The 13884-nt window shown below is 36.4% G+C and overlaps 6 protein-coding genes across 6 annotated transcripts in view; 1 reads left to right on the top strand and 5 right to left on the bottom strand.

Annotated features, from left to right (window-relative positions):
- Positions 1–17: 17 nt before the first annotated feature.
- On the bottom strand, positions 18–2118 carry Gasu_01000 (uncharacterized protein). The gene is made up of 5 exons (XM_005709198.1): positions 1407–2118; positions 1148–1359; positions 883–1089; positions 408–827; positions 18–346 (listed from the first exon to the last, which is right to left on the bottom strand). The coding sequence occupies exons 1-5, from the start codon at positions 1996–1998 to the stop codon at positions 140–142; spliced, it is 1638 nt and encodes a 545-aa protein (XP_005709255.1). The 5' UTR covers positions 1999–2118; the 3' UTR covers positions 18–139.
- A 105-nt stretch (positions 2119–2223) lies between these two features.
- On the bottom strand, positions 2224–3068 carry Gasu_00990 (uncharacterized protein). Its single transcript, XM_005709197.1, has one exon. It carries the CDS (start codon positions 3034–3036, stop codon positions 2821–2823), a length of 216 nt encoding a protein of 71 aa, XP_005709254.1. The 5' UTR covers positions 3037–3068; the 3' UTR covers positions 2224–2820.
- Position 3069: 1 nt separating this feature from the next.
- Positions 3070–4948, bottom strand: Gasu_00980 (archaeal ATPase). The gene has a single exon (XM_005709196.1). It carries the CDS (start codon positions 4906–4908, stop codon positions 3214–3216), a length of 1695 nt encoding a protein of 564 aa, XP_005709253.1. The 5' UTR covers positions 4909–4948; the 3' UTR covers positions 3070–3213.
- A 416-nt stretch (positions 4949–5364) lies between these two features.
- Gasu_00970 (archaeal ATPase) lies at positions 5365–8618 on the bottom strand. The gene has a single exon (XM_005709195.1). It carries the CDS (start codon positions 8447–8449, stop codon positions 5966–5968), a length of 2484 nt encoding a protein of 827 aa, XP_005709252.1. The 5' UTR covers positions 8450–8618; the 3' UTR covers positions 5365–5965.
- Positions 8619–9813: 1195 nt separating this feature from the next.
- Gasu_00960 (archaeal ATPase) lies at positions 9814–12548 on the bottom strand. Its single transcript, XM_005709194.1, has 2 exons — positions 12303–12548; positions 9814–12255 (listed from the first exon to the last, which is right to left on the bottom strand). Exons 1-2 carry the CDS (start codon positions 12523–12525, stop codon positions 10409–10411), a joined length of 2070 nt encoding a protein of 689 aa, XP_005709251.1. The 5' UTR covers positions 12526–12548; the 3' UTR covers positions 9814–10408.
- An 887-nt stretch (positions 12549–13435) lies between these two features.
- The window catches only part of Gasu_00950 (farnesyl-diphosphate farnesyltransferase), a 1295-nt gene continuing 846 nt past the window's right edge, over positions 13436–13884 (top strand). The window contains exon 1 of the mRNA XM_005709193.1: positions 13436–13576. Coding sequence (XP_005709250.1) covers positions 13571–13576 — 6 coding nt within the window. The 5' untranslated portion in view covers positions 13436–13570. The remainder of the gene's footprint in view (positions 13577–13884) is intronic.

Genomic DNA, 13884 nt, shown 5'->3' with positions numbered 1-13884 from the left:
CATATCAAATACAAAAAATGACATGAAAAAAACAAGCGATCTTTTAAAATTAAAAATTATGACTGATGAAAAAAAAAGTACGCCAGGACAATAAAGTAAGGCGTGGAGTTGCATTGACTATTGGATGCATAATTCATATTCAGTCAACCGAATCAGTTAAAGATGAATGTTGCATAACTTCTGCAAACGACGGTTTCGATCCCTGTTGTGCTCTATATGAATATCCATTGGATACAATAGGAAGTCCATCGGGAAAATCTTCTCTGTCTTCTACGATGACATTATCAGAATCGCTCTTTGGCAATAGAGTAGATAAATCCTCCTCTTCTGTTGCTTCCAAATCAACCTATCACAGTAACCAAAGCTATTAAGTATTATTGAAGAAATAGGTACCAGTATCTACGAACCTTCTCTGGAGCATTTTCATAGTAACTCTTCCTTTCCTTTAACAGTTCAATTGTGCCAAGAATATCTTTCACATATACTGGAGGGACTACATTTAACTTTTGAAAAGCCAAAAAATATTCCATATTATGTGGCGGAAGTTTTTCCGAATCAACAGCCTTCGAAAAAGTTGAATCTTTCGCAGCTCCCTTCCTCTTTGTTTTTCTGCCTTTACTGACATTCGTGTTCGGTTCGGCCTCAAAGAAACTGGCGTTCTTTCCAATAAGCTTCGCTCCATTAAGCTCAATATTTTGAACATCTTTCTTAGTTTTCTTGTTTTCATCCACGTCAATCTTGCTCAAACGCTGAAGATATTGAATAAGATTGTCACACATAGCCTTTTCCTCCTCATAAGGATCAGGCGTCCCATATTCTGCCAATTCCTATGCAATATTTTAGAGTTTCCATGAAAAAAGTATCTCATGAATGAATATTAACCTTTTCCTTTTCGACTCGTTTCAAGTCACGCTGATATTGACGATACTGAAAGCGAAGATGGCGGTTCAGTCGATCTAACTCCGAACTTCTCTTCTTATAGTTGTACCACTTATTGAGCTTTTGGTTAAAATCTTGACGAAGACGACGTATCTCTTCGTTTGCGGCGTCTATCCGCTTTTGAATATCATCTAGATTCACTTCTGAAAGCTTTCCATAAACAAGTTTTTCATTCGTAGGCTTTAAAGAATCAGCAAGTACAAGTTACCTCTTCGGAGATTTTGGCTATTGAAATTTCCTGCTTCGTTCGAATGTCATCTTTCGACTGTTTTAGTCTCTCCAGCTCTTTGCTCGTTTCATTGATTTTGGTTTCTAGAGACTTCTTCTCCTCAAATAACTTTTCGAGTTCTTTCTTTCTTTCTTCTTGACTCGACTTTCTTTCCGCTTCTAACTTTTGCATATTTTCCAAGAATGCTCGACCTACAATGCATTCAATACATTTTCCTTAATTGTGCTAAGGAACATACCTTTGTTCTTCAGCAACGAGATTTCCGATACCAACTTCTTTTCTTCCGTCAAAGAAAGACTCTCAGTGGCTTGTCGTCGTTCTAGACTGGAAATATGCTTGTCTAACTGTTCTAGATTCTTAAAGTTTTTTAGTTTCTCATCAAGTGCTGCATTTCCTGTAGAGATGTTATTACTCTTATTCTGATCCTGGGCATCATTCATTAGTTTCCTCGTTTCTTGTATCTTGCCCATGAGCTGTTTCCTCTCCTCTCTGAGCTTTCGTAATAGGGTCACTTGCTCCTCATACGCAGCCTTTGCAGCCAAGAATTCTGGTTTTGTCTCTTCCATTTTTTGGTACTTTTGTCTTTGCAAAAGACGTTTCTGTTCTTTCTGAGACAGTGCAGACTCTATGATGGCACGTTGGGCAGCAACAGCTGTTTCCAACTCATCTTTGCTAGGTTGCTGAACGACAACAATTTGTTGTATAAGCTCCTGTTTCTTCTGTTCCAGTTTTCGAATCTCTTCTTGACGCTCTTCCGGCGTCAACAACTTCTGTTCTACAGCCATCGCTTGACTTTGTGTTGTTGGCCCTTGGGAAGTTGTATTAGCCATTCGAGCCAAAAGGGAATAAATCAATCCAAATGTATTATTATTCAAAAACAGATTGAAATAAATAGCTGACGGACGGCGGCTTTTTGTCTAGTTGCTATTTTTGGAAGTTTAAGAGACCAGCAAAGAAAGAGATATAGGTGACCTTTCTAGAAATAGAACTCGTTGCAATATGCTTTCATGATGCAAGACTCTCTTATCACACATGATGAAGCTATTGGTTGAAGACATTTTGTGAGAAAATTTAATATTCGTGTAGTCCATTTTCTCATGTTGAATCATTTTACGTATTGGAATAAACTGTAGCTGAGATTATGTGAACAACTTTATCTGAATACTTTGTTTAAACGTGGTCCTCAACAGCGAGCAGTTGCTTCCAAACCAAAGTTTATTCGTTTCAACTCTGCACTCCTCTTTGTAGCACGCAGTGCCACAAGTAAGAAAGTAAGCCGTTCTCTCCGCATTCCAACCTGGGAATTTTGTTCCAGAGGGAGTTTCTAACAAAGCAAAACAGTTGATGCAGGTCTTCTAGATTCCTGACGACGTTGTCCTCATTTTAGACAACTTTCACCAAGTTGCGTCTTTTGCCTTTGTGTCTTCAAGTCTTGTGAACTCACCAGAGGTGGCACGTTCTAAGGCAAACAAGAATAGAGAAAGTTTGGTTGATTCACGGCTCTCTTGTTTTCTTCAGTTCATTTTAACTGGCCTTTTTATTGTATAAAGTGAAGTAGTATTCTTCAAGCGTTCTCTTTCAGTAGCAAACGTGACTGACGAAGTTGCAAGGACCTCGTGCATTACATTCTTTCTAATGGAGACTGTTCAAAGTTATGAGAAGAAGAATACTTTTCCATTGTCGCTACCGTATTGGTTCAAAGAAGACACTCGGACATTCAACAGAGGCATTCTCAGTTTTATCAAAATGGATATAATGAAGTTGAATATTTGGAATGTTATTCCTGGAAATTGTATCAAGGCACTCTTTCCTTGAATGAAATACAAGGGAACACTTTTGAAGCGTTTGGTTTTCAAGGGACTATTCATTTGAAGAAACCTTAAATCCTTTCTAAATTCTTTAAGTGCATGGTAACTTTTCTTCTGCAGTATTATATAAAATTCACATACAATAGATGTGCAAGTTAGATGTTAAAAAGTTTCAAACATACAAAAAAGTCTTAAAAATAAATCACAAAGTTAAGGATTGAGTTGAGAATCGAGAGTCTATTGCCAACTCAAGAAACTGTTACGGACTCTATGAAGCAGTTTGAGTCCGAAGTTCCAAAAAGTAGGATTATTAGAAACATCAAATGCTTTTTCAAGTCCATTCAATATTTCTTCGTCAATCAGCATTTGGACATCTCTTTCACAAAGAATAACAAGTTCACAATTATCAGGCACTTTGAAAGAATCATTTCCAATAAACATTCCACTGGAGTAACAACGACTCTGATTACCCAACTCATTAGAAACATTCAATGATAACTTTGTACTAACGATAATAAGCATACAATGATGATAATCCATTGCACTGGATAAGACTTGATCATAAACAGGATCTAAAAATTTCTTGGCTTCATCTATAATATCTGACCAGCCAATTCCTTCCGACTTCCAGCGTCCTTTACAAGCAACTCCAACAGTAAGAACTTTGGGTTCCACAGGAGATTGTAATTTGAATATAATATCAGGACTATGAGAAGTAGCGTCCAAAGGAATGTAAATAGTCTCTAAATAAAGTGTCTCTCGAATAATCTTATTCCATTCGGTATTGGCAAAAGTTCTTCGACTCTTGTTCGATTCACTTCTTGTTTCTCTAGAACTAACAACAGACTTGATATAGTGAATAGGTGATATTGTATTGATTGGAAGTTTCATTTGTTTCCATATCGGAGACAATTGACATAACAATTCCCTCAACTCATTTCGATTCTTTGAAGACAACATCAAAACTAGTCGTAAAGCAACAATTCCTTCAAATACACGACACTTTGAATAGAAGAAACAATCTACTGGTTCTAAATCAAGTGATCCAAGAAGTATCTTTTCCAAAGAAGATATGGAAGGGTCGTTCTTGAAGATTCCAACAAATACTTTTGGAATTAGGACTTGAAAAGTATTCTGGTCAATAGGATATCGATATAGTCCCATTTCAGTTACTGCATCATATAAAAAGGACTCCGAGGTCAATCTGTCATCTACTTTAGACGGTATACGATAAAGTGCCATCATCAATAGTATATCAAAAACACTTTTTCTATCTTCGTCCAAATTCAATATTCGTTCCACAAATGGTTCAGCACAAATTCTTCGGAAATTGTCGTCGTTCATACAAGTCAAACATTCTTCTTTCGATATGAAAGGCTGGTTTCTTGCTATTATATAATTCAAAAGCATATTCACTGCACGAGTCAACAAACCAGGAACTCCACCTGTACATTCCAATAATGAGTCTGCCAATTCATTTACTGAAAATGAAGAACTACATAAGACATTACAAACTGGTTCTTGAGTAGGTGTCTTTAGAAGACTTTTTTCAAGGAATTCAACGATACTGGAAGCGTCCAAAGGTGATAAAGAAATAAAATGTAGTATGACTTTTGATAGCCCAGAAGCGACATCATTCTTAATACTTAAACCTTTTCTTTTTCCAACAACTATAAAAAACAAGTCGGGTTCTTTGCACAATTGACTAATGATACCGAAAAAGTCGTTGTATGGTCGAACTCTACCGTCATGGGTTCTCTTGAAATGAAATTCGTCGAGACTTTCGTCTAGAACACCAACTTCATCAAATGCTACCAAAAGATATTGATCGGAAGGAGTGTCCAAAGTCTTCCGTAGCTCCGGAACTAGAAACTTTGGATAGGGAGGAATGTGTCTGTAGGTTTCATCAGGCTTCATAAACGGTAGACCCATCTGATCCTAAGCCGATTGGTACAATAAAAAGCACAAGGCCCACTTCAGGTTTCATTTTTCCTCGATGGGTCGATTAGGCTCCAACTTCCTTAGATCAACATAAAGCAACGAAGAGTTTCTGAGCTTCTCCAAAAACCCGTTCGATTGGTCTTCTCAGACTCACCAACGTGATATAGACCTATAAGTGCACTTTCACCCGTGTTATTCAACAGTTTCAAGTAACTTTGTACAAAACTTGTCTTTCTTCCGAAGAGGTGAGGGCCAAAAGGTATGACTGGTTTGAAAGGGCAACCAAGTTTACGAAGTTGTATAGCCTAAATAACTGCTTTGTTACTACACGAACATCTTGTTCTCAGTCTACTACAACTATGTAATACACGCTTTCTGCGTCAAGCTCACTGGACATATCGCAAGCTGTGAACTGAACTAAAGGACAGTAAAATACAACAGTGATCGATCAATCTTAAAATGTTCATTGCTCAAAATTTCTAACGGTTGATAATTGAAGAAAGAGTGCTCCTTGAGCCTTTTATTTGTATGACAAGTTAACAGAGTTGCTCCGCGTTGAAATTGAACAGTGACCATCTCGCACTTTCAAGTTGACCTTACAAAGCATCCGAATTGGACTGATCACTGCACACAACATGAGAACAAATCAAAACTAATTGCAATCGAACTGAGATTTTCTTTGCAAAGCTAGTTTCGGTCAAACTCAACTTTGTTGAAAGGCTTAAGCGTCGCTAGGGAGTTGACGGAAGTTCCTTACGACGCTATCTTTCTCCCGTCGCAATATTACTATGGTATGAAGATAAATTCTATCTATACCAGTTATTATACCAATAGCTTTTTATATCTCTTTTAGTGGAATATTTTCTTGAATAAAACTCACTAAACATAAAAGACTCCATATCTCCTGTGAAAGCATTTGCTCAAAATCGAGTAAAGCAGGTTAACATCTTCAATGTTCGATAATAGAATAATAGAAAATTTTGTATTTATGAGTTGCAACTACAACGAATGAAACATATTGAAAAAATGACAAAACTCTCAAATACATTCATCGTTCGTTAGCGAGATATGACCTTATAGAAGATCTTATCTTCAACCTCAACGCAGGTTTATCTATACCCAAGTCCCTTAAAATTTCTTTGGTCACCGCTGGAAGCTCGTCCATATCAATATCTTCCACTTTCGGAAGACAATAAGCAACATCTTCTTCAGAAAGACCACAATATTCTCTTAGGAAAGTATTCCAATCAAATGACGAAGACAAAGAACTGGATGCTGCAACCCTTTGTTCGCCTCGTGTATTTCCTTCTTCCATTTGCATAGCAGTTTGAAAACCTTCCATTTGCATCCTATTCTCCTCATTGGTTCTCGGTCTTATATTTCGAGCTACTCTTAAAGTAACATTGAATGGCTTAGCTTCCAAAGGCGAAACATATTCATCGGACATCGACTCAAAGACAGTTTTACACCATACTGAAAAGTCTTTTCTGAACTCTTCTCGGCTTGCTTTCCCAATTTTCCTCAAAATATCGAAATTTTCTCTTCCCAAAAATCGTTCAAGGTTCCTTTGGGAAACAATTACCAATTGCAGACATGATCGACGACTTTCATTCAAAGTTGACCCTGCAGAATGTTCAGTAACCAAATAACTTGCATCCTCAACAATATTCTGTTCTTCACTAGAGAAAACTACAGATCGATCATATCTAGTACAAACTACCACAAACTGAAAACAAAGTTGAACAGATGAAGGAGATCCGTCATTCAAAACGGAAATAACTTCTTGGAAAAATTGTTCTGCTTCCTTCTCAATATCTCTCTTCGAAAATTCAGTTTTGTGATAAAATGTAAATGAAAATGCAACAACATAACGTGTCTGTCCATTATGGAATACAACATATGCATCAGGACCACTCGAATCGCCATCTTTTGGAACAAAAATACCACAATGTTGTAAATATTTTCCATAATGGTCAGAAAATGAATCAGAGACATTTCTCAAGATGGGTATATCATTAGATTTTGTTGATTCCATAGAATACGAAACATTGTCCTGTTCAATAAAAGAACCCTGGAAAATTCCTGGAATAGCAGAATGCACAATAGGCGAGGAATTAGAATGAAGAAAAGTTAATAAGCGAAAGCGAAAGATCTTCATAAATACAAATTCAAAGAAGACTCCTTTTGCTGTTGCAGTGTCGGGAATATAACTAAACGGAGATAAAGGAAAGAGTTCAGTAGCCTCACGGAAAAAGTTATAGTTGCTATGAGCTCTCAATATAAATTCACAACAACCAATCTTGAATTTAGTGCCCAAATCAATCCCGTCAGTTTCACAAATTTCAGAATAAAACCCAAAAGTTGCAACCAAGTCCATCAAATAAGTTCTCGTTCCACATAGAGTAATTGCAAATCCGATTGGGAAAACTGTTCCGAGTTGATAATTCAAAAGGACAAATTGATATCGAAGAAGGGTTGCGGAATCTAGTATCTCTGGAATAATAAACGTTACTGACTGTAGTAGTAAAGAGCTGAAGACACTATCTAACAAAAGTTCCATATTTTCGTTGTTGATAGCAGGTTGCGATAAGTTTGCAACTTTCTGTACTAGGGCTAGTAAAGTATTCCTTACAATCAACGGGATACCTCCTGTCTTCTTTTTCAACAATTCTACGAATCGATGTCGTATATCATCTGAGGGTAATAACCAGTCCTTCAAGGACTTTCCATCATAAGTTGCCAGCTCAATATATTCGTTAATATCATGGAGGTTAAAGGGGTTCAACCGCAACATATGGAGACTCACTCTACTGGAGCGAGTATCAGACAGGGGGGCTGAGATTTCAGCAGTCCGACCTGCCAAATAGACAATTAACTTCCCTGTAATCAACAAATCACGTAAAATACGGAAGAAATTCCGGAAAGGTACATATTTTGGGTCAGACTCGACGAACTGTTTCGTGGTAAGTTCACTATAGTATTTGGTGAGGTAACTCAGGTGGCTAAGTTCGTCTATCATCAAAAATAAATATCGTTTCTGAAACTGTTCGAGAAGATAATCTATGGCATCGTCCAAGTTGAGTTCTCTGATTATCATTGAAGCAACGTGAGCGGCATCTTTTCTTCTTCCATTTTGTCGATAAGCGTTCAAAATTATATTATATAACAAAGCCTGTAGAAACCTTGGAAAAGGAGCATCAGAAAAACCGTCTTCTAGTTCTAAGACAACTGACAAAGTGTTTTCCGCAAAGTGTTTCCAAGAAAAAATCTTCAAATCTACTTTTCCCGATGAGCTTTTGTTGAAAACCTCTGTCTTCGTCTGCTCTTCTTCTTCGTCGGCGAATTTTTTTAGAAACTCTAAAAAATTTTCACCAACACAACTCTTGCCAGCTCCAAAGACCTGAGGGGAAAAGCAAGCTGCAGGACGTGGAGTATTCAAGTTTCCCCCAACTCGAGGAAACTGGTAGTAATAAGTTCGAAGAATAGAGTAAATATCTTCTTTTCTATCTATCAACGGTTCGTTCAAACTCATCTTACACGCCGCGCCAATCCGAAATCAATTCACAACAAAACAGCGAATAAATGAATGACCGAAATACTTTCAAAGGAGACGAAAGGAGTGTATGTTTATTGTTGGAGCTGTTGCTTTATTTGGTGATTGGTAGAACTGATCTCGTTGACACTTCTAGACTTACATTGACAATAGAGAGAAATCAGGAATATTTTCTTGCTTGTCATAACTAGAAACTTTCTTTTACAATAGACAAGAAATAGGTTTCTATGAGTTTTTGTGGTGAATTAGATTGATGGGTACTCTTTCTATGGCTTGTATACTGTAAGAGAGTTTTTCTACTATCTTCCACACTATCTTACACGCAAACTCCTATATACAAGTCTAATAAGATACAAGCTTTTTGTAAGTTACAAACGAAATACAGTGGGAAACAGAGAATTGCAATGAATGGGAAGTCTGTTAGTTTGTAACCGTTCGTAGCACAGTTTATAAATACAAAAATATCTAATTGAATTTGGAGAAGAGTATGATGAAGATTGTCATACTGACTTATCATTAAATACAAGCCATTATTGATGTAATAGCTACACAAGTTGTCTATCCTTTGTTTGACTTTTACCAAGTTGTGAATATGTCTTATATAAAAATATCAATTAAGGCTTCAAATATAGTAACTATAACCGTTCATTTTCTGCACATCGACGCTGAAAAAAGAGTAAAAGATTGAGCCAAAAAAATAATTTTGCTAAAGAAGAAGCCTTTTATACTTGATTCAAGGTCGAGTAGTGTACCAACTTGAAAGCTTCAGCAATTCTCCAACTGAAAGCCACTCCATATTGAAGAACTTTTACCCAACATGACTCTTGGCTGAAAGACGTTGTAGTTCCTAAGTTATCTGTCAAGTGATTGTTGTGGAATGACAATACTTCAAGATTGGATATGGTTTCCTTTGACTAATTAGAAACAATTCTGTTCCACTCTCAAAGTTGTCCTTTGCAATGCAATATAAATAGAACTCCTGTGTAAATAGTAATTGTCTGAAATAGAAACTTTTTTCTCTGTTTGTCACATAGATAGATTCATTTAAGATGTCTCTTGTTCTATTAATAGTCAAACGAAATTTTTTTAGATCGCAACAGGGTTACTTTCCCTATCTAAGAGTCGGTGAGTTTTCAGTCTAATTCACTAAAACAGAGTTTGGATATATAGTGTTGTTAGTACTTTTGAGATAGAGTTTGAATTGCAAACCAAAATACTTTTTTTAGTATTTCTTCTTACCTTTGCTATATTTACTCTTAGTTCCAACAAGTTTCATATTTGTAGAAGCCATTCATTGAATTCCAAGGCTAGAAATGCAGTTTGAAAAAAACTTATTAAAAACGAAAGGAATCTAAACTTTTATCGAATTTCAACAAGCTAAAACTCTTTTTAAGACCGCAGTGTAGGTCCTCAAGCTAGAGAAAGCCTCAAGTTTTTGCTGCCATTCCCTTCGTTTGGTCTAAAACCGAGGAAAACTCTCTTCTATTCAGTTAACAAAAGACAGGAAGGACAGTCCAAGTGAAATCTACAAACAACTTTTTCTGTCTCAGTCTTTGAGAATTATAGTAAAAGGAGTTACTAGTCTTTTTTCAACAGACTAGAAAGACAACATAGCAGACACTTGAAGAATGTTTTGAGATATTCTTCGGTAACCACTTTACTAAGTATTTGGACAAGAAAGGATATTTTTCATTCTAGTTGTATCAACATGTATGTATGTATAGTCTATTCATTTTGAATCATTGTTACAACTCTGCAATATTGCAAAATTGACATGAAACGATTATAAGCCAGCCTTGAAAGCCAGCTAATAAACTCTTTTCAAGGAAGACTGTATGGTGTCCAAAAGACAAGCAAGTAAGATGTAACCGAGTTTCAAACATACAAAAAAAAAAGTTTATTTGCTCTTCAAAACAAAGGGAAGGACTGAGTTAGAATCTATTGCCAACTTAAGAAACTGTTACGGATTCTATGAAGTAAATCTAATCCAAAATCCCAAAAAGTAGGATTATCAGAAACATGAAATGCTCTTTCAAGTCCATTCAATATTTCTTCGTCAATCAGCATTTGGACATCTCTTTCACAAAGAATAACAAGTTCACAATTATCAGGTACTTTGAACAAATCACCTCCAATAAACATTCCACTGGAGTAACAACGACTCTGATTACCCAGCTCATTAGAAGCATTCAATGATAACTTTGTACTAACGATAATAAGCATACAATGATGATAATCCATTGCACTGGATAAGACTTGATCATAAACAGGATCTAAAAATTTCTTGGCTTCATCTATAATATCTGACCAGCCAATTCCTTCCGACTTCCAACGTCCTTTACATGCAACTCCAACAGTAAGAACTTTGGGTTCCACAGGAGATTGTAATTTGAATATAATATCAGGACTATGAGAAGTAGCGTCCAAAGGAATGTAAATAGTCTCTAAATAAAGTGTCTCTCGAATAATCTTATTCCATTCAGTATTGGCAAAAGTTCGTCGACTCTTGTTCGATTCACTTTTTGTTTCTCTAGAACTAACAACAGACTTGATATAGTGAATAGGTGATATTGTACTGATTGGAAGTTTCATTTGTTTCCATATCGGAGACAATTGACACAACAATTCCCTCAACTCATTTCGATTCTTTGAAGACAACATCAAAACTAGTCGTAAAGCGACAATTCCTTCAAATACACGACACTTTGAATAGACGAAACAATCTACTGGTTCTACATCAAGTGATTCGAGAAGTATCTTTTCCAAAGAAGAGATGGAAGGGTCGTTCTTGAAGATTCCAACAAATACTTTTGGAATAAGAATTTGGAAAGTATTCTGGTCAATAGGATATCGATATAGTCCCATTTCAGTGACTGCATCAAATAGATAAGACTCCGAGGACAATCTATCATCTACTTTAGACGGTATACGATAAAGAGCCATCATTAAAAGTATATCAAAAACACTTTTTCTATCTTCGTCCAAATTCAATATTCGTTCCACAAATGGTTCAGCGCAAATTCTTCGGAAATCGTAGTCGTTCATACATGTCAAACATTCTTCTTTCGATATAAAAGGCTTATTTCTCATTTCCACATAATTCAAAAGCATATTCACTAAACGCGTCAACAAACCAGGAACTCCACCTGTACATTCCAACAATGAATCTGCCAATTCATTTACTGAAAATGAAGAACTACATAAGACATTACAAACCGGTTGTTGAGTAGGTGTCTTTAGAAGACTTCTTTCAAGGAATTCAACGATACTGGAAGCGTCCAAAGGTGATAAAGGGATAAAATGTAGTATAACTCTCGATAGCCCAAAAGCTACATCATTCTTAATACTTAAACCCTTGTTTTTCCCAACAACTATAAAAAACAAGTCGGGTTCTTTGCACAATTGACTAATGATACCGAAAAAGTCGTTGTAAGGTCGAACTCTACCGTCATGGGTTCTCTTGAAATGAAATTCGTCGAGACTTTCGTCTAGGACACCAACTTCGTCAAATGCCACAAGGAGATATTGATCGGAAGGAATGTTTAAGATTGAACGGATTTTCTGAACCAAAGCATCACTCCTAAGTTTCAGTTCCTTGAAACATTCGTCCGGGTCTGGTTGCGGAAGACCTGATTGCAAACAAGCAGCCTTGATTAACAAATAGTACACTGCCCACTTCAGGTTTCGTTTTTCCTCGATGGGTCGAGTTGGCTCCAACTCCTTTAAATCCACATAAAGCAACGAAGCCCTTTTCAGCTTCTCCAAAAAGGTTCTGCTCAAAGGGTCTGAAGCAAACGTCGACAGGGAAGTTTCACCAAACCTTTGCACCAACTCCAAAGAGGTTCGGGCAAAGGTCGTTTTGCCCGAGCCAAAGAGATGGGGGCAAATGGTATCGTCAAGCGATAGTTGCAACTACTTGTTACACCCCTGAATTGTTCTCTGTTGCTATGAAGATCATACAGTTCTTCTGTCACTCGAACAACATCTCTTTCACGATCTACCACAACAGACTCAAAGTTGTCCACAGCTTTCCACTTTTCATCCAAACTCGCCATCGCCAAAGTGAAATTAAACAATCTTCTGTTTATTTCGGAGTACAAATATAAATAAATGAATGATTGTCTGTTTGTTTGTCGGTCACAACAGCAACGAGGAAAACAGTAAAGGATACCAATCCAACTTCTTCTCTTTATCAACTGATGACTATGTCATACCCTTTATGGCTTGGACTGAGATGATTTGAACTATGGCAAGAACGATCAATATGGCTTTTTCAACTATCGATATTTTTATTCTCGTATGCTAATATAATGGTAACTCTCATAGGGTACAAGGAGGATTGGAAGGAAGCCAATGTTTATTTCACAAGTTTTTTATGCTCTTTGAGAGTATAAAGCTATTAAACATGGCCCATTCTCACATAGATAAGAAAGTTTCTTTCAGAATTTTCGAGAGTAGTCATGAGAGTTCCGAGCAATATAGATTGTTCATGAAGAATTTGTTCCATAGACGTCTCTCTCTAGATTTTCTGTATTTTATGGAATAGTTTTTACGTCACTTTTGCTTCATTTCGAAACACGGAACTAGTGTATGAACCAAGTCATTCTCTTGTGTGGTCTATTCAAAAGCTCCAGTTGAAATATATTATTTAGTAGAAATGCAGAAACCCGCAAGCACAGCACTGCTTTATTCTCAGCAATCATCAAATTCCTTTCTTACGATATCATGACAAGTAGCAGTTTATCACTAAAGCTACAAAAGTTGATGATAGCAAAAGACAAACCAAAACAAATGTGCTAAGAAGGATCCAAAATATCTCGTGGTTTTATCAAATCTCAGAAACAACATTGACTCAAGTGTATCGTCAATACTCAATTTCTGTAAGAGTCAATAACTCCTGTTTCTTTCTCCTCTGAAAATAGTGGCATTTGATACTATGGATTCTGTTAAGAGGAGAAAATATATTTTTCAAGAAAAATTGAATTCAGTCGAATTGAGTCTATTCTATCGATTCTTTTCTCGTTTCTCACGTTTGAATCATAGTTGAATTCTTTCTCCTCAATAGTCGACTATACATTTGAGGTGTTTTTGAAGGTAAACATGACTGTTTAGGTTTAAAGGCTTTTGTTGCATCCTCTTGTACGATAAACTTTGTAAAAACCACAACTTTTAAAGATATACAAGAAAGCAAATTATAAAAAGTACAAAGCTGCTTTAAAACGATATAACTCCAAGAGGGCTATTATTTCTTCCAATATAAAAAAAAGGGAAAACTTTTAAAAGCTCTGCAAATTCAAAGAACGATTTGTCCAGTTGAGTCCTATTCTTCTTCCATTCTCAACCATCAGCTCATTGAATAAGTGAGTCACTATACAAAAGTTCCTTGCGTTAGGCACTTGTAAGAAGACTCTTGC

This window comes from Galdieria sulphuraria (assembly GCF_000341285.1).
Source record: "Galdieria sulphuraria unplaced genomic scaffold scaf_0, whole genome shotgun sequence".
Taxonomy (NCBI): domain Eukaryota; phylum Rhodophyta; class Bangiophyceae; order Galdieriales; family Galdieriaceae; genus Galdieria; species Galdieria sulphuraria.
This window is presented reverse-complemented; position numbering and strand designations above follow the sequence as displayed.